At 41.6% G+C, this 20,099-nt stretch overlaps 1 protein-coding gene across 1 annotated transcript; it reads left to right on the plus strand.

The window, feature by feature from the left end:
- The first annotated feature begins 381 nt into the window (after window positions 1-381).
- Window positions 382-8,699, plus strand: LOC120560233 (ribonuclease inhibitor-like). Its single transcript, XM_039802512.1, has 7 exons — window positions 382-577; window positions 842-931; window positions 3,017-3,121; window positions 6,121-6,294; window positions 6,915-7,085; window positions 7,989-8,162; window positions 8,469-8,699. The coding sequence occupies exons 2-7, from the start codon at window positions 864-866 to the stop codon at window positions 8,680-8,682; spliced, it is 906 nt and encodes a 301-aa protein (XP_039658446.1). The 5' UTR covers window positions 382-577; window positions 842-863; the 3' UTR covers window positions 8,683-8,699.
- Window positions 8,700-20,099: the final 11,400 nt, after the last annotated feature.

The raw sequence follows: 20,099 nt of genomic DNA on the forward strand, positions 1-20,099 counted from the left end.
TTAAACGTACTGCAGGGGCTAAATGTTTTAAGTTTTGTAGGGGGCGCTAGCGAGGCATTTTTTCATGCCTATCTACAAAACCATTAAAATATCGAATTTTTCACCAGGCCTGATGCGTGTGCAAAGTTTGGTCAGTTTTTGAGTATGATAAGGTCTCCAAAAAGGCGATTCATTGTGCAGAAGAAAAGAAAGAATTCTTTCAGTTTCAACAGGGCCTTCGCTGCTGTCAGCGCTCGGCCAGTAAAATTAAAACAAATGCACCCCCCGTTTTCACTGTAAATGAAGGGGTTGCTCAACGTGCCCCAGCTGATCTTTATTAACATGTGACTCGTGTTCAGTTTCGTTTCCTGTTTAAAGTTTACTTTCACTTCCACACAACGTGTGTCGCAGTTAGTTTCCTCCGTCTGGAGCTCCAACTGAAGGTAATGTAGTGGACCTTTCTGGTAGTTTAGTCTGAGAGCAGAAAGCTGCAGAGAAACTAACACAACTCGGACTGGGGACTCAAACTGTCCAACTGACCAAAGATCAGCCGCCATTAGGCTGGATTTCTGGGAGAGGAACCAGAGACCGAGTGACGGTATTTACTTTAGTTTAGATTATTTATAACATATGAAATACATACAATAGCATTTAAAATGCAGCAGCTACAGCAGGAGAGGAAAGAAGTCCTCCCCTATTACACACATATACATATACTACAACATGATCATTTATATATATATATATATATATATATATATATATATATATATATGTATATATATAAATACATGCATTCAAATGACAGTGATGTGAAAGAGACAAAAAGAGCCAATGACAAATGCTGTTGTTTCCTGTGCAGATGAGAGGCTGAGTTAAGCAGCATGGATCAGTGTGAGGAGAGAGGAACCACTCTGTGTGGAGAACAGGACCGCCAGACCAAAGCTCAGAGGTGAGACCACCTCCTTCACACTGGCTGCGTGGTGTGAGCCTGGCGTCAGCATGTTGTGTCAGCTGCGTGGCGGCCGCGAGGCGTTTTCTATGTCTTTCCACACCAGAAAGGTGTCTGACCAACCCGGTCTCACGGCAGTTGGTGTAAATGTCCACGTTTTTCTTAATCTATTGATACGTGTTCATGGAGACGTTTTTCTCATTTTTTACGTGTAACTGTCACGTTATTTTTTACGTGTAAATGTCACATTATTTTCTCGGGGAAAGGATGCCGGGAGGCGGCCGAAAAGGTCGCTCCATAAGCCGGGAGGCGCAAGTGAGGCGGCCCGCTGGGGACGCCCCACAATAACGGGATGGCGGAGGTTGGGTTTAGGAAAAAAATTACGTGGAAAGGGCGCCTTAAACACCGGAGAAAAGGCGCCTTAAACGCCGGGGAAAGGGCGCCTTAAACGCCGGAGAAAGGGAGCCTTAAACGCCGGGGAAAGGGCGCCTTAAACGCAGGAGAAAGGGCTCCTTAAACGCCGGGGAAAGGGCGCCTTAAACGCCGGGAGACGTGCCACAGTAACACGCGGGACAAAACGCCACACGCAGGGACGCCATCCCCGGGAAACAAAGCGCCGCAAACGGGACGCGATCCCCGCTCGCCCGGGTGAAAGTCCCGTGTTGTTTGACCCGTCCACCACCCCGACCAACCTCCCTACGCGGATTTTCGGCTTTTTATATCACTCCCTACAATTTCGTTCTGTGGCCACGAAATATGCTTCCCATTGAAATACATTACTTCACATTTTCGTGTTGTCCACCACGTAAAAAACGACAAAAACGTCTCCGTGAACACGTATCAATAGATTCAAATAACGTCACATTTACACCAACTTCCGTGAGACCGGGCTGGTCTGACGCGGCGCTGCTGCTGCTGCTAGCTTCGTCTGGACACATGGATGTTTCCCATAAACATAAATATATACTGATCTGATTACAGCAAAGACAACGTTGGCAGGATTGATGGTAAAATAGACTACAGAATATTTCCTTTCAAACATCAACATGTCATTTATTAAATGTATTTGTGTCAAAATGACATATAGGCCTAAACGTTTTGGATTCTATTTTGCCTGGAAACGCTTCCAACACGCTTGCGTGACAAATAGGCGTCTGTTCTATTTCTAGCATGCACGCGTTTTCGGCTCAAGCCATGCAGAAAACATGCGTGTCATGCAGGCAGTGTGCAAGCTCTAACCTGTTAACATGGAAGCCCAAATAAAAATGGACACGCCACGCAGCTGACACACTAACGCCACGCAGCCAGGGTGCAGGAGGCCTAACTGTCCACCACCTGAAATACAGAAACTTGTAGTGATGATGAGACCGACTCATGATCTTCTATTGAGTACTTTACTTAGTAGAGAGAGTGCTGCAACGTGGCCATCATTCCTCTCTCTCTTTAATTCCAAAGGCCAAGGTGACTTTATCAGGATAAATAGTATCCTGTGTCCATGAAATAACTGGCCTTTAAAAATAAACATCTGTCTGCCTCTATGGGAATTTAACATAGGGGTGTAGTGACTTTAGTTGCCAGCGGTTTAGATATTAATGGCTGTGTGTTGAGTTATTTTGAGGGGACAGCACATTTACAATGTTATACAAGCTGGACACTTAATACTTTACATTGTAGCAACCTGAACCTGGACCTGAACCAGAACCCAGCTGTGTGTCCATGAAAAGTGACTGGTCTAAGGATTTGCCTATCTTCTTCAAAGATGGGCGTCACTCTGTTGATCCAAGGTTTGGATTTAAAACTGACAAAAACAAAACAGAGTATTTGTGTTAGATTCTCAATTGTGAGTCGTTAGTGTAAACTGGCAGCTTTCAGAACGCTACAGGCCGGAGCATTGCAAGTATCTGCAAGTTTCAACTCGTCTCATCCAGAATCTTTGGGCCGAACTGGACTTTAGCAAGCAGGCCACCCATAATCCTTTACTTGTACAATGAGCAAATAGTTTTTTGAAATATATCTACAGTCCATTGTTGCACAGTGTTCTGGGTACAGTGCAGATTATATTCAGTCTTTATGTCTTTCTATCAGGAGAAATATGGAAGAACCAGAACCCAGCTGTGTGTCCATGAAGAGTGACCGGTCTAGGGATTTGTCTATAAACTTCAAAGATGGACGTAACTCTGTTGATCCAAGGTGAGGATTTAAAACTGAGAACAACACACAGCGTGCTTGTGTCAGATTCTCAATTGTAAAGTATCTGCAAGTTTAACTCGTCTCGCAGAAGCATAAATCAGCCTTAATCCTTTACTAGGGCAGGTTGCCTTGCCAAGAATAACAGAACAGCAGGGGGCAACTTACAAGCAACCTGGTCCTTACCATGCATATCTGATAGTGGTCTACAAGATGCAGCCCACCTGTGTGTTTCACATGGATTCACTCTGTACCTTTAAAACTGTTGTGTTTCAGTGAAAACACTGTGCTCCTGGATGGCATGACAAAACAATGAGCAAGTAGTTTTTGGAAATGTATCCACAGTAAGTCACTCTGGCATTGAATAATTCTTATTAACTATGCCCTTGTAGCCGAGCTGTACCAATCACATCGGTGTATCTGATATAGGCGGGCCAGAGGCGAGCTAAACAGATGACGACAGTTTAATCTACCAGTTAGCTCCTCTGGTAGCTAAGAGTTTAATCTACCAGTTAGCTCTGCTGGTAGCTAAGCGTATGGGGCTCTGGATACGTCACCCCATGTGTTGCTGTGATTGGTCGTAGTGTTATCCAATTGCATGCAGTGAGAATTTCAAATGCATGCTTGGTGCCGGCCCTCGAGTTGGGCCATTTTCATTACTCAATCACCCTTAATCTTTCAGATTTGGGTCTGGATTTCCAGGCTAAATTCAATTTTATTTATAATATCAATTCATAACAAGAGTTATCTCAAGACACTTTACGAATAAAGTAGGTCTAGACCACACTCTGTAATTTACCAATGATTCCAGTAGTAAGTGGGACAACCAACAATTAAATGTCAGGGGACATTTGTGAAGAACGAGCTGAAGAAGATCCAGAAGGATCTGAGTCCAGATTACTCAGAATGCACAGACATTCAGAGGGAGGGTGAGGAGGTGTTGGACGGTGAGGATGAAGATCAGAGGAGGAGCAGAGAGGCATTTCTGAAGATCACAGTGCACTTCCTGAGGAGAATGAAGCAGGACAAGCTGGTTGACTGTCTGCAGAGCAGTAAGAGGATTTATATCTTTAGGGGAAGTAAACTGTCATATTTAGTTTATAAATCACTTACTGATGTTTTTTTATTGTGTGTTCTTACAGGAAGCCGTTTGTAAACGTAAACTGAAATCTAATCTAAACAAAAAGTTCCAGTGTGTGTTTGAGGGGATTGCTAAAGCAGGAAACTCAACCCTTCTGAATCAGATGTTCACAGAGATCTACATCACAAAAGGATGGAATGCAGAGGTAAATGATGAACATGAGGTCAGACAGATTGAAACAGCATCATGGAAACCAGACAGACTAGAAACAAGAATCAGATAAGAAGACATCTTTAAAACCCCACCTGGAAGAGATGAACCAATCAGAACAGTGATGACAAAGGGAGTGGCTGGCATCGGGAAAACAGTCTTAACACAGAAGTTCACTCTGGACTGGGCTGAAAACAAAGCCAACCAGGACATCAAGTTCACATTTCCATTCACTTTCAGAGAGCTGAATGTGCTGAAAGAGAGAAAGTACAGCTTGGTGGAACTTGTTGATTACTTCTTTAGTGAAACTAAAGAAGCAGGAATCTGCAGGTTTGAAGAGGTTGTGTTCATCTTTGATGGTCTGGATGAGTGTCGACTTCCTCTGGACTTCCACAACACTGAGATTCTGACTGATGTTACAGAGTCCACCTCAGTGGATGTGCTGATGACAAACCTCATCAGGGGGAAACTGCTTCCCTCTGCTCGCCTCTGGATAACCACACGACCTGCAGCAGCCAATCAGATCCCTCCTGAGTGTGTTGACATGGTGACAGAGGTCAGAGGGTTTACTGACCCACAGAAGGAGGAGTACTTCAGGAAGAGATTCAGAGATGAGGAGCAGGCCAGCAGAATCATCTCCCACATCAAGACATCACAAAGCCTCCACATCATGTATCACATCCCAGTCTTCTGCTTGATCACTACTACAGTTCTGGAGTACGTGTTGAAGACCAGAGAGGGAGGAGAGCTGCCCAAGACCCTGACTGAGATGTACATCCACTTCCTGGTGGTTCAGTCCAAAGTGAAGAACATCAAGTATGACGGAGGAGCTGAGCCAGATCCACACTGGAGTCCGGAGAGCAGGCAGATGATCGAGTCTCTGGGAAAACTGGCTTTTGAGCAGCTGCAGAAAGGCAACCTGATCTTCTATGAATCAGACCTGACAGAGTGTGGCATTGATATCACAGCAGCCTCAGTGTACTCAGGAGTGTCCACACAGATATTTTAAGAGGAGAGAGGACTGTACCAGGAGAAGGTGTTCAGCTTCATCCATCTGAGTGTTCAGGAGTTTCTGGCTGCTCTTCATGTCCATCTGGCATTCACCAACTCTGGAGTCAACTTGCTGTCAGGAGAACAAACAACATCATGGCTGCCTAAAGTCTTCAGAGAAAAACCTAAACTACCACAGTTCTACCAAAGTGCAGTGGACAAGGCCTTACAGAGTCCAAATGGACACCTGGACTTGTTCCTCTGCTTCCTTATCGGTCTTTCACTGCAGTCCAATCAGAGTCTCCTACGAGGACTGCTGATACAGACAGGAAGTAGCTCACAGACCAATCAGAAAACAGTTGAGTACATCAAGAAGAAGATCAGTGAGAATCTGTCTGCAGAGAGAAGCATCAATCTGTTACACTGTCTGAATGAACTGAATGATCATTCCCTAGTGGAGGAGATCCAATGGTTCCTGAGTTCTCTCCACAGTTAAACTGTCTCCTGCTCAGTGGTCAGCTCTGGTCTTCATCTTACTGTCATCAGAAGAAGATCTGGACGTGTTTGACCTGATGAAATACTCTGCTTCAGACGAGGCTCTTCTGAGGCTGCTGTCAGTGGTCAAAGCCTCCAAAAAAGCTGTGTAAGTACAGCGATAACCTAAATGCTCTGCTGTCTTTTCAACTTCTTGATTGTTTTTTCTTTATTACCGTCTCTTTAGGCTGAGTGGCTGTAACCTGTCAGAGAGAAGCTGTGAAGCTCTGTCGTCAGTTCTCAGCTTCCAGTCCTCTAGTCTGAGAGAGCTGGAACTGAGTAACAACAACCTGATGGATTCAGGAGGGAAGCTGCTGTTTGCTGGACTTCAGAGTCCACACTGTAAACTGGAGACTCTCAGGTCAGATCAAGTTAATATAATAATGTTGCATATGATGTAGATGTAGAGATCATAGACTGTATATAAAGATGTAGAGACCATAGACCGTATATAAAGATGTAGAGGTTATAGACCGTATGTAAAGATGTAGAGATCATAGATCGTATGTGAAGATGTAGAGATCATAGACTGTATATAAATATGTAGTGATCATAGACCGTATGTAAAGATGTAGTGATCATAGACCGTATGTAAAGATGTAGAGATCATAGACCGTATATAAAGATGTAGCGATCATAGACCGTATATAAAGATGTAGCGATCATAGACCGTATATAAAGATGTAGCGATCATAGACCGTATATAAAGATGTAGAGATCATAGACCGCACATAAAGATGTAGAGATCATAGACCGCATATAAAGATGTAGAGATCATAGACTGTATATAAAGATGTAGTGATCATAGACTGTATATTTGATTTATATATATATATGTTCTTTTTACTCTGAGTTCAATCTGTGAGCCGAAATGCTAACTGAGATCTTTGTTTTTCTGATAATAGTCCAGACTCGACCTATGAAATTTTTACATTTTAATAATACTGATATTTATCTTCTTGTTCATTATTGTCTCTCCAGGCTGAGTTGCTGTAACCTGTCAGAGAGAAACTGTGCTCTTTCCTCAGTTTTTACCTCTGAGTCCTCTAGTCTGAGAGAGCTGGACCTGAGTAACAACAACCTGCAGGATTCAGGAGGGAAGCTGCTGTCGGCTGGGCTTCAGAGTCCATACTGTAAACTGGAGACTCTCAGGTCAGATCAAGTTACACATTATGTTAAAATGATTTCCAAAATATTTCTCTGGGTTATTTCAGTTTCTTTAAACCAATCCCAATGGTCCTGGGCGGTGCTAAGCTCTGGACGCAGTGACGGTGGCTCTGTTAAATAGTCTCAGGAAGGAACTTGTTGTGGTGGAACATTTGCACCCTGCAAAAGAAAACACCACATAAAATATTAATGGAAGTTTACTGTTGAAACAATACAGTAACGTGATCTATTTAAAAGCTGATACATGGTTAAACCTCATTAGCTCTTACCAGTGTATCTCCGTATGTACTTCGTCCACAGCAATCCCACCAATCGGTTCCAAAATGTCCCAGTTATAGAGGAAATTACCTAAAAATATTCTTTGTAAATCTTTATAATCATTCCCTCGAAAGAACCAACCTGCCTGCCTTGTTGCACTGTCCACATTTCCTTCTAAATTTGACATTTTGAGCATGTAGTTGTTGTTTTTAGAACCGTATTTTTTGCAAGTCGAGTGACAACCAGCAGTGAATGAACTGTTGTTAATCCAGATAAGAGAACACACAGACGGTGAGGGACAAAGCCTGGAAATGTACTTCTGTTGATCCAAACTATTCTTGAGTTACTCGTAATTAACTGTGAGGATTTTAACAAGAGCCGAGAAGAGATTATACATCACCAGATTTAAAAATACCTCAATAGTTAACATCTAGATTTCCAGTTTATATTTTAGTTATACTAAAAAACATATCCTTGTTTGACTCTTGAGTTAAATTGTCTTAGTTCCTTGAACTGCAAATCAGATCATTTTTTCTTTTGATAATACTTTTAGTCCAGACTCAACGTATAATATTTTTAACATTTTAATAATATTGATATTTATCTTCTTGTTCATTACTGTCTCTTCAGGCTGAGTGTCTGTAACCTGTCAGAGAGAAGCTGTGAAGCTCTGCCCACAGTTCTCAGCTGTGAGTCCTCTAGTCTGAGAGAGCTGGACCTGAGTAACAACAACCTGCAGGATTCAGGAGGGAAGCTGCTGTCGGCTGGACTAAAGAGACCACACTGTAAACTGGATACTCTCAGGTCAGGAGTCAACAACCTGTTCAACTGATGGTCACCTAAATCTTGATTTACATTAATGGATAAGCTTGTAACGTGCCTAAGATTTTCTCTGCTTGTATTGTTTCAAACAGTTGTGTTTATTTAGTTTCAATCTCTTTTCTTCTCACTCTATTGTTGGAATTTGAAATATCAGGCAGGAATCAGAAAGCTACCAGTAATTATTTTACATTAGTGAGTGTTTGATTGTGAGTAGAAAGAATCTGTGATAATGTTAATGTAACTCCACAGTATCCTCAGATCATGACGTGTTGTTCTGTGTGTTTGCAGTCTGTCAGGCTGTCTGATCTCAGAGGAAGGCTGTTCTTCTCTGGTCTCAGCTCTGAGATCCAACCCATCCCATATGAGAGTGCTGGACCTGAGCTACAATCATCCAGGAGACTCAGGAGTGAAGCTGCTTTTGTCTGGACTTAAGGATCCACTCTGGAGACATCTCGTTGTTAAAGATGGCTGCAGTTTGGACAGATATCTGCCATTTAAATAAACTGTCTTTCATTTGTTTTTTTAGATCAATTTTTAATTTTTACATTTTAAACATACAGAACAGACAAACACACTTGAACTAGAACAACCACGCTCTCCCACCCACATCCCTGCGCGGTCTTGAGGAAAAGAAAACAAACAAAACAAACAGAAATCCCACCTTGGCTAGTCGCTCTCCTCCGATACTTGTGCTGCTGCGCTTTTCCATAGGTCTATAGTCGATGACTTGGCTTTGTTAATCCTTGCTGTAGAGAGCTCAAGCATAAGTATGTTTAGAAAATACGCCAACCACTGTTTTATATAAAGCTAGGGAGAGGGAGCCAGTGCTGAGCTAACATTTTCTTGGTCATGGTTGAGCCGGCTAGCCAAATTTTCTTCTGTCTCCCAAGCAGGTGTAATTTAGAGTCGTCATTAAGTAACAAAACAATCGGGTCAGAAGGAATTCGACATCCTATCACATCAGATATTATTTATGTTGTTTTATTCCAAAACTCATGCATGTGCAGGAAAGTTCCAGTTTGTTCAGGTTGGCAGAACGTGCAATAGGGAGTAGGAATGACTTTAGAGACGTATCTCTTCTCCATTATGTCCTATGGCATATGTTGAAGTGGATCTGCTGGTGATTTGGGTTCTTGGAACAGTGGGAAATGTTGTCCCAAATGTTGTCTTCCAATGAATTACTTTCCCCACCGAACTCAGCTCTTGCTCCCATTTCTTTAGTATTGGGAGTTCTCCTACGGATACTTGCATCAGTTTAGCATAAATCCTGGACACTAATCCTCTTGCAGTACAATCAACAAGCCATTTAATGATTGGGTGGGTATGTTTCCCCATGGTACTCCATAACATTTTAGGGCTGACCTTAAGCGAAGATAAAGGAAGAAGGATGTCCTAGGGATCGCAAAGCTAACTCTCAGGTCCTCAAAACTCAAAATACATTCCCCATTGCATAGCTGGTCTAGAGTATAAATACCTCTGTCACTCCAAGTAAATGTTGTGCCAAATTTGGGTGTTCAAATGCCACTTATTGGTGTAGCGTAGTTGCTCCTCCACCATAGGTCATAGGGCCATATGTTAGCATACACATTTTTGGACACACACCTGCAAAGGCAAGGTATTGCAGTCTTAGACTTCCAGTGAGGTTTTGCTCTATTTCTACTATACTATAGGTTTTCAGACTGTCTTGCCAATCAGTTCACACAAGAGGTTGTTTGAACATACATTGTCCCCGGTGTGATTTATTATCCTGATTGCTCTTTTTTGCAATGTCCAAATATTTTGTAAGTTGCTTTTGTAGGTATTTCCCCAAACTTCCACACAGTATAACATATATGGTAAAATAAGTGTGCAGTTCATAGTATATAATGTATTTTTGTTCGATGTGTATCTAGTTTTGCTCAATCTACCAATACTCCTGGCCATCTTCATGCACAGATACTATTTAATGTGGGGCTTCCAGCACAGTTTGTGGTCAAGTACAACACCCAGAAATTTACTTTCATAGACTCTTTCAATTATTTCGTTATCAATTACTATTTTAACATCTGTATTTATAGTAGGATTTCCAAATATCATGAATTTAGTTTTGTTCAAGTTTAAAGATAACTTAATTGAATCAAACCAAAGTTTTCATTTATTAATTTAATTTGTGACCATCTCCAGCATCTGCTGCAAGTCATCCCCGCAACAAATTCTTTTGTGTCATCTGCAAAAACAGTAAATTTTAGTACATTTGATACTTTGCAAATGTCATTTAGGTAAAGGATTAACAGTTTTGGGCCTAAAACTGACCCCTGTGGAACGACACAGGAAATACTAAGGCTCACTGACCGGTGATTACCCATTTGAACAAACTGACTTCAAACTGTTTTCAATGTAGTTTTATCCAGTTATAGGCTACACCTCTGATGCCATACCTTTCCAATGGTAGAGCGGTTGCCTGCCAATCGGAAGGTTGGTGGTTCAATCCCTGGCCCTGCAGTCCCATGTTGAAGTGTCCTTGAGAAAGACACTGAACCCCGAGTTGCCCCCGATGCTGTGCATCGGAGTGTAAATGTGAATGGTGAATGGTTCCTGTACTATGTAAAAGCGGTTTGAGTAGTCGTTAAGACTAGAAAAGCGATATATAAAAACAGTCCATTTACATTACACTATAATTCCAATTATGAGTCACAAAGATTGGCAGGTGGTCACTTATATTAATTAATATTCCACTTCCATATTACCATAACATGTTATTCTGGTTGGTTTTATGATTGTTGGAAAAAGACAAACTTTTCTCAATCCTCAGGAATACAACTTACAACAATAATTTAGCACACAGTTTGGCCTGAAAAGAATGATGTTTATAGATTGACTGTGGACAAAAGGGTTGATGTTTTATAAGCTTTTTTAATCTCTACGGAGAAAGGTCCATGCACATTAAAACTGAACCTTGAACATACTGACCTCAGGACAGGACTTTTGAGATGTATTTCTCCAGCTTTCAGACTGTTTCTTCATCAGTGTAGAATAATGTGTGAGAGTGATGTAATGGCCCCCCCCCCCCCTCCTCCTTTCAGGGTGGAGTCTGCTGTAGTCAGATGGTTGACACCAGGTCTGAGGAAATGTAAGTCTGTTTTACATTTCATTCATGGAACTGTGACATCACTCACTCAACCTTGTGATGTCATCATCAAAATGCTGATTGGTTAATAACTGCAGCTGTGTTGTGTCTGCTTCTCTCCGTCAGATTCCTGTGAACTCACACTCGACACAAACACAGTGCACAGAAACCTCAAACTGTCTGACAACAACAGGAAGGTGACACATGTGAAGGAGTATCAGCCATATCCTGATCATCCAGAGAGGTTTGACTACTGCAGTCCTCAGCTGCTGTGTAGAGATGGTCTGCATGGTCGCTGTTACTGGGAGGTTGAGAAGAGAGGAGAGGTTTATATATCAGTGAGTTACAGAGGAATCAGCAGGAGAGGCAAAAGTGATGACTGTTTGTTTGGACGTAATGATCAGTCCTGGAGTCTGATATGCTCTGATGGTGGTTACTATGTCTGTCACAATAACAGAGTAACGTCCACCTCCTTCTCCTCTGTCTCTGATAGAGTAGCAGTGTATGTGGACTGTCCTGCTGGCTCTCTGTCCTTCTACACAGTCTCCTCTGACTCACTGATCCACCTCTACACCTTCAACACCACATTCACTCAGCCTCTTTATCCTGGGTTTGGGTTTGGGTTACGGTTTGGGTTTGGATTTGGGTTACGGTATGTGACCACGTCATATGATTCGTCAGTGTCTCTGTGTCCTGTGGAGGACTGAGAGTCTCCTTCTGTCAGAGAACCAGCCAGTTCAGTCTGATCAAGATCATCAGCTGATGTTAGTGAGGAGAATGTGGGCATCACCAATGATTTCCTAAATGGATTAGATTCTGCTCCAAACAGCTAAATGACACGTAATGCTCTTCATCATCTTCTCCAAAAGCTGCATTCAGCAACCACCTCGCTGCTTATCTGACAGCTTTAGTTCCTTTACACATTCAGATTATTACAACTAAATACAATCAGATAATAAATTATGTATTATTACAGATTACTAGCTGCAACATTAAAGTCATCAGTCATTAGAAACCAGTAATATCATACTGATTATTCTGCAGAATCACCATGTGTGAATCAAGTATTTTTATGCTGATACTTATGTAACTTTTACTTATTTCTACACTGTGGTAGCAGTACTTTTACTTGATTACTTTGAAGTATATTTTATATTCTTATTTTTTATTATGATATAATATTTTTATTTTGTTATTATAATTCTATGAGTCAGTCTTGTCGTTAGTAAACCTCTGTACAGATCTGGGGTCTCATTTATAAAACATGTAGGATCTTTACTAAAAGTGTACGTACACCAAAAAGCCAAAAATGGCGTAGGCTACAGCAAAAATAATTTACATGTTGTGATTTGTCTAGTCACAGCATGTACAAATAACAAGGTCACATGAGACACAGCCATCTTCTAGCAGTGCACATGTCTCATTTGACCTTGTTATTTGTACACGCTGTGACTATACAAATCACAACATGAAAATAGGAACATGTTGGCGTTATTTTGTCACTTATTAGGAACAGTAGGCTAGATGGAGCCGGTTACCTCGAGGATCTGTGCTAAGCTAGGCTAGTGGTGGGGGCGTCAGACAGAGTTAGGACACCCACGGAGATGAGAAGGGTATGTCTGGACTTATCTAACTCTGGGGGTACGGGGAATAAAACAAAGTCCCAATAGTCCTGAGTAGTATAAAGATGGCGGTTTGCGTGCATGTGTGACGTCATCTCCCACGCACGCAAACCTGCCATGCCAACTGATGATATGTCGGATGATGGGGGCCCAGGCCGTCGTTACTACGCGATCCGCCATCTAGTGGCTGAATATGTTAGTGCATCTAATCGTCGAAGCTCGCGCGCATCTAGCGGATGTGATGACGTCGCGGTCGAACGTCGGCACCCCGCGACGCCATCTAGTGGCCGAATATGGTAGTGCATCTAATCGTCGAAGCTGCGCCGCATCTAGCGGATGTGATGACGTCGCGGTCGACGTCGGCACACGCGAGCCCATCTAGTGGCCGAATATGGTAGTGCATCTAATCGTGAGCGCGACGCATCTAGCGGATGTGATGACGTCGGTTCGCGGTCGTCATGGTTTACGTGGGGTGAGGCATCATTTACATTTTGTAAAAAAAAGGTGTTAATACGTCTGATAGACCAATGGTTAGCTGTTAAGAATGGGTTTGCTATTGGTTTGATTTTAAAAACGCCCTACAGGGTGGGGTTTGTGGTGTTTAAAACCCCTTGTTTCAAGGCTGTCTGCTCACTTTTTTTATCCACCATTTTTAGCTGTTCTGCTAGCTCGCTTGCTGCCTCGTTTTCTCAGACTTCCTCAAAGTACTCTGGAGTTTTCACTTTTTAATTCTTTTTTTTGGGAAAAAGCAAAGAGGAATCGTTTTCAGCCATGGCTTTCCCGCATTTGGACAACAATCTGGATCATCTTTTGTTGAAGAAGGTGAGACATCTAGAACAGGAGCCACTACATTTGGTATGCCTAACCCGCCAAAAAGAGCTATGGGGATGCGGTGAGACTGATACTGGAACAACATGCAGTTTGAGTCAGGCCCCTCGAAAAAAGCGATTCCGTTCGGAGATCTTTCCTACAAGCATGACTGAGCCATGTACATCTGATCTGGAATATGTCGGTGTCAATGGATACCGTTATTCAATTCAATACAGTGCAGGATACGTAACATTAGCTGTTTACACTAGTGTTGCTGTAGAACTATCTAGCAAAGCCAAAACAGCCTGTACAATTTCTGTGAAAGACTGGGGCCTTTTCGTGATGTTGTCTCTCTGGACCTTGATAATCCTGGCTTGCCTGAGCTGGTGTATGTGTCTCAATGGGACAGTCGTAATGGCTCTAGTATCTATCGTGTGAAAGCAGACCGTTTCACTAGGCCTGCAGAGGATTTTATTTTCCTTAGCGTTATGCAGTGAAAGGGAGAAGTTAGTTGCTACCCCGGTCATGAAGAATGGAAGTTAAAACCGTATCCTGTATCTAACGAGGAATACAACAAATGGTTTAAAAATGTGTTCTTTATACAATGGTGTGACTGGGAGATTTTGAAGAAACAGTTTGACACCATCGACTATGTCATCAGAAGAGACAAAATAAGGAGTTCTTATGAGAACATAAGAAAAGATTGATATTTGGGGACACTGACCAACAGTCTCTGCCCATGCCACGGAACCTATACAAACCTAAAATCATCAGACACAAAGACTAGCAAGGCAATTGGGTCTAATTTGTATATGCTAATTATTTGCCAAAATAGTTAAAATGCTTTTCTTTTCTTTTTTTTTCATGCTACTGTGTTTGTAATGTGTTATGTGTTATTTCTTCCCAGAGGATCTGGAGTGGTTTCATTCAACCCCCTCAGGTACGCCTCCTAACACCCCTGGTCTATTTGCACCCCTAACGGCATCCGGATCTCCTCAACCCCTTTCATCATTGTCATCATCGCCACCTCTATCGCCGAACACTTCCTGCCGCCCCCACCTACACCTCCTCTGCCACCATCTCTATTGTTTGGGGCACTTCCCCTCAGACATGTGCATATCAAGCTATACCCTCAACAACTGCTGTATTACAACAGGGAGGTGTTGCTGATTGTTCGGACACAGAGGCGCCTGATCAGACTGATGGTGTGGTGTCATCTTTGTTTATAGATAGCGGTAAAACAGCTTCTCTACATCTTCTTAACATAGTTCTTTACAAGTATTTGGAAGAGCTTTGTTCGGGTGTCAGATCAATCATCCAAGCCAGAAACAGCATGCCTGTTTACATGGGCTACCAGAACACTTCTACACTGTCCACTTTGAACAGCTTATGAAAAGACTACTGACTGATAAATTCATTGGTGTCGTGCAACGTTTTTCTGTCCTTGAAACATCTCACGGCTGATGAGGGTAGAATCGGGGAGTATCTGAAACAGTTTTGTACGCAGTTGAAAACGTCTGAAGATGTTACGACTAAAATCAGTGCTATGTATGACTCTATGATAGGGAATGATCTTGTCAAAATAGCCGAAATTAGAGAGATTGGTGACTATTGGAGAGATTTATATGCTAGAAAAAACTAACAGGGTGAAAATATGGGGAATTGTTTATGTGTAATGTATAACCATATCAGTGAGCGATACCACGTATCGCATTTATCTGGTATTTTAGATCAAGCCATTGCTAATAATGTGAACGATGTTGAAAAATACCAATGTAAGAGTGTCGATGTAGATCGTACAGTTGTGAGTAGGTTAGAAAAACTGATGGTGATTGTAAGAAGACAACATAGCACCCCTCCTTGGGAGGATCTGTTGCAGATGTTATTATCAATGTTAATGACACGCGTGAGCATAGTGGAAACATTTTGTGATGTCATAGCCAACATTACAGCTAATTTTAAGATGCTGAAAGTTTATCACCTGCTTACTATGTATACAATGCTTGTAGACACCGTGAGTTTGTATGTGCAAGAAAAACAGTATACCGATGTCTTACAGGATTTGCAAAAACTGCATATATTCATAATCAGTAAAAGCAATGTATCCGTATTAGCCAATATGCTATCTATGATAGAATAGGTTTCACTGTCTTCATAACTGTCATATGTAGGACTGTGTGAGTGTGTTTTGTAAAAATAAAAAGAATGACATAACTCTAATGTGTTCACTTGTGTTTTAAATGAATCATGGAGAAGGTTATGCACAAAATATACTATGATCCGTCCAACCCAGGAGGGTTAGGAGGTGTACAGAGGCTCCGTGATTCCGTCAAAGAATGTACCGGCTTGTCTCCAACTATCCCCACGGTTAAAAAGTTTCTGCTGAGGCAGGATGCATATACACTGCACGCCCCTGCATTGAAACACTTCCCAAGAAACAGAGTGATTGTTAATGGTATCGATAAGCAATTTCAGGCTGATTTGGTCGATATGTCTGAATATTCAACGGAAAACGATAATGTGCAGTATTTATTGACATGTATTGATGTGTTTTCTAAATATGCCTGGGTAATATGTCTTAAAAACAAATCGGGGCCTAGCGTGACAAGTGCCTTTAAGGAAATATTGGAACAAGGACGCATACCCCAGAAGCTTCAAACAGACTCTGGAAAAGAATTTTATAATAAGGGTTTTCAAAAATTGATGACACAATATAAAATTCACCATTTTTCCACATCGAAGCAAACAAAAGCAAGTGTTGTTGGGCGTTTCAATAGGACTTTCAAAACCAGAATGTGGAGATATTTAACGGCTGTTAACTCGCGCCGCTATATTGAGGTAGTACAAGATATGGTTGCTGCTTACAACTCTGCATACCATAGGTCAATAAAAATGGCACCGTCCTCCGTATGTAAAGACAATGAGAAAACTGTCTTTAACACTCTGTACAAACTGAAACCACATGGAACAGTGCTGTTTAAATTTCAGATGGGGGACACCGTTAGGATATCAAAGCACAGAGGCGTTTTTCGTAAAGGTTACGAACAGACGTTTACAGATGAGTTTTTTACAATATCAAAACGTATAGGTAGAACTCCTCCTGTTTATATACTGAAAGACAATAGTGGGGAGCCGGTGACAGGTACCTTTTACGAAGCCGAGTTACAGTCTGTAATTGTAGACAAAAACAAAGTGTTTAAAATTGAGAAAGTGCTGGCTCGAAAGAAAACAGGACGTAAAAAGCTTGTACTTGTGAAATGGTTAGGATGGCCTCAGAAATTCAATTCATGGCTCTCTGAAAAAGACATAGTTGATGTAAGATAAAAAGCGCTTACCAGTCTTGTAATATTAGTCATTGTGTTTTGTTAGTGAAAGGTATTGGAGCTATGAATAAGAACGGTTTTTTTTACGCTGCCTAGTAATGCCTCACAATTAGTTTATCCAAATAATAAGATTTGGCAATTCAGAACAAAACTGGCTAAACCACTCATATTACAAGAGCCGTATGAAGTTGGTCTTATTGAAATTCAATACCCCAGGGTTGTGGTATAGTTTCACTGAGAATGATGCCAAGGTTGATTTCATCGACACGAAAACGAAAATGTTCAACAAGCTAAGGCTAACAGTTGGTTCTTATAATACGATCGACAGCATTGTTAAAGAATATAATATGAATGTGTGCCGAAACTTACCCCCCCCACCCACATAACTATGACACACAATCCTATCACTAATAAGATTCTTTTCCGCGGAGGAGACGGTTGGAATATTGTGTTTAAGGGCGCGCCTGGCCGAAATTCTTGGGTTCATTCCAGACTCTGTGTTCGAAATTCACATTGGCCCTCATTTAAAATGTGCAGCTCCACACCCGGCAGACATTCATGGGGGTCGTTATAATATATTTATTTATAGTGACATTGTGGACTACCAGCTAGTCGGTGATAGTCATGTACCCTACTCCGTTGTATAAATATCTCTGATGAGAGCAAACGTATGCCCACTCTAAGTTACGACAGTCCTCACACACATCGTTACGCACTTCGAGATATTACTGATATTCAAATAGAACTAACGAGGACGATCAGAACCAACACATCCCTTTCTCATACGGAAAAGTAATTGTCAAACTACATTTTAGACCTGTGAAACAGCATTGAAATGATGAGGAAAAAGCGTACACATCCGATGATGGAAGATATATGCACTATTACATGAATCAAGCTGGTGGAGAGTTGCCGGGATTCATAGGCTCCAGCACACAATAAGGACATGGATTAGGGGGATATTCAGAAATTTATTTCGAATGGCAATTCAGAACCGGCTCTCTGGCCCTGACAAAGACATATTTTAATTTTACAGAATCAATCTGTAAAATTAAAATATGTCTTTGTCAGGGCCAGAGCCGGTCGGCGAGCTTCCCTACGTGACAGATGCCTTCTTTTGACAATCCTTCGTTTTTGGTGGCGTTTTTATGCTTTTTTGTTCACAATCGGGTTACCCACATCCTGGTGGGGTTCTTTTTAATGCTTTGTGTCTGTACACCATTAGCCCATTTCCCTGTTGTCTGGATGCCACGGCATTCCTGACATTAGTCACAACATCACCAATAAAACCACTTGCTGCTGTTTTCAGATGAGGTTTGGCTATATTAAACCCCTTTTAAAAGGGGGACAGCCTTCGAAATAAATTTCTGAATATCCCCTAATCCATGTCCGTATTGTGTGCTGGAGCCTATGAATCCGGCAACTCTCCACCAGCTTGATTCATGTAATAGTGCATATATCTTCCATCATCGGATGTGTACGCTTTCCTCATCATTTCAATGCTGTTTCACAGGTCTAAAATGTAGTTTGACAATTACTTTCCGTATGACAAAAGGGATGTGTTGGTTCTGATCGTCCGTAGTTCTATTTGAATATCAGTAATACTCGGGCGTGCCAACGATGTGTAGTGAGGACTGTCGTAACATAGAGTGGGCATACGTTTGCTCTCGCAGAGATATTTAACAACGGAGTAGGGGTACATGACTATCACCGACTAGCTGGTAGTCCACAATGTCACTATAAATAAATATATTATAACGACCCCCATGAATGTCTGCCGGGTGTGGAGCTGCACATTTTAAATGAGGGCCAATGTGAATTCCGAACACAGAGTCTGGAATGAACCCAAGAATTTCGGCCAGACGCCCAACACAAACATATTCCAACCGTCTCCTCCCGTGAAAAGAATCTTATTAGTGATAGGATTGTGTGTCATAGTTATGTGGGCTAGGGTTGGGTTAGCAGCACATTTCATATTATATTCTTTAACAATGCTGTCGATCGTATTATAAGAACCAACTGTTAGCCTTAGCTTGTTGAACATTTTCGTTTCGATGTCGATGAAATCAACCTTGGCATCATTCTCAGTGAAACTATTCCAGACCCTGGGGTATTGAATTTCAATAAGACCAACTTCATACGGCTCTTGTAATATGAGTGGTTTAGCCAGTTTTGTTCTGAATTGCCAAATCTTATTATTTGGATAAACTAATTGTGAGGCATTACTAGGCAGCGTAACAAAAAATCCGTTCTTATTCATAGCTCCAATACCTTTCACTAACAAAACACAATGACTAATATTACAAGACTGGTACAGCGCTTTTATCTTACATCAACTATGTCTTTTTCAGAGAGCCATGAATTGAATTTCTGAGGCCATCCTAACCATTTCACAAGTACAAGCTTTTTACGTCCTGTTTTCTTTCGAGCCAGCACTTTCTCAATTTTAAACACTTTGTTTTTGTCTACAATTACAGACTGTAACTCGGCTTCGTAAAAGGTACCTGTCACCGGCTCCCCACTATTGTCTTTCAGTATATAAACAGGAGGAGTTCTACCTATACGTTTTGATATTGTAAAAAACTCATCTGTAAACGTCTGTTCGTAACCTTTACGAAAAACGCCTCTGTGCTTTGATATCCTAACGGTGTCCCCATCTGAAATTTAAACAGCACTGTTCCATGTGGTTTCGGTTTGTACAGAGTGTTAAAGACAGTTTTCTCATTGTCTTTACATACGGGAGGACGGTGCCATTTTTATTGACCTATGGTATGCAGAGTTGTAAGCAGCAACCATATCTTGTACTACCTCAATATAGCGGCGAGTTAACAGCCGTTAAATATCTCCACATTCTGGTTTTGAAAGTCCTATTGAAACGGCTCAACAACACTTGCTTTTGTTTCGGTTCGATGTGGAAAAATGGTGAATTTTATATTGTGTCATCAATTTTTGAAAAACCTTATTATAAAATTCTTTTCCAGAGTCTGTTTGAAGCTTCTGGGGTATGCGTCCTTGTTCCAATATTTCCTTAAAGGCACTTGTCACGCTTAGGCCCCGA

This window comes from Perca fluviatilis, chromosome 6 (genome assembly GCF_010015445.1).
Source record: "Perca fluviatilis chromosome 6, GENO_Pfluv_1.0, whole genome shotgun sequence".
In the NCBI taxonomy this organism is placed as follows: domain Eukaryota; kingdom Metazoa; phylum Chordata; class Actinopteri; order Perciformes; family Percidae; genus Perca; species Perca fluviatilis.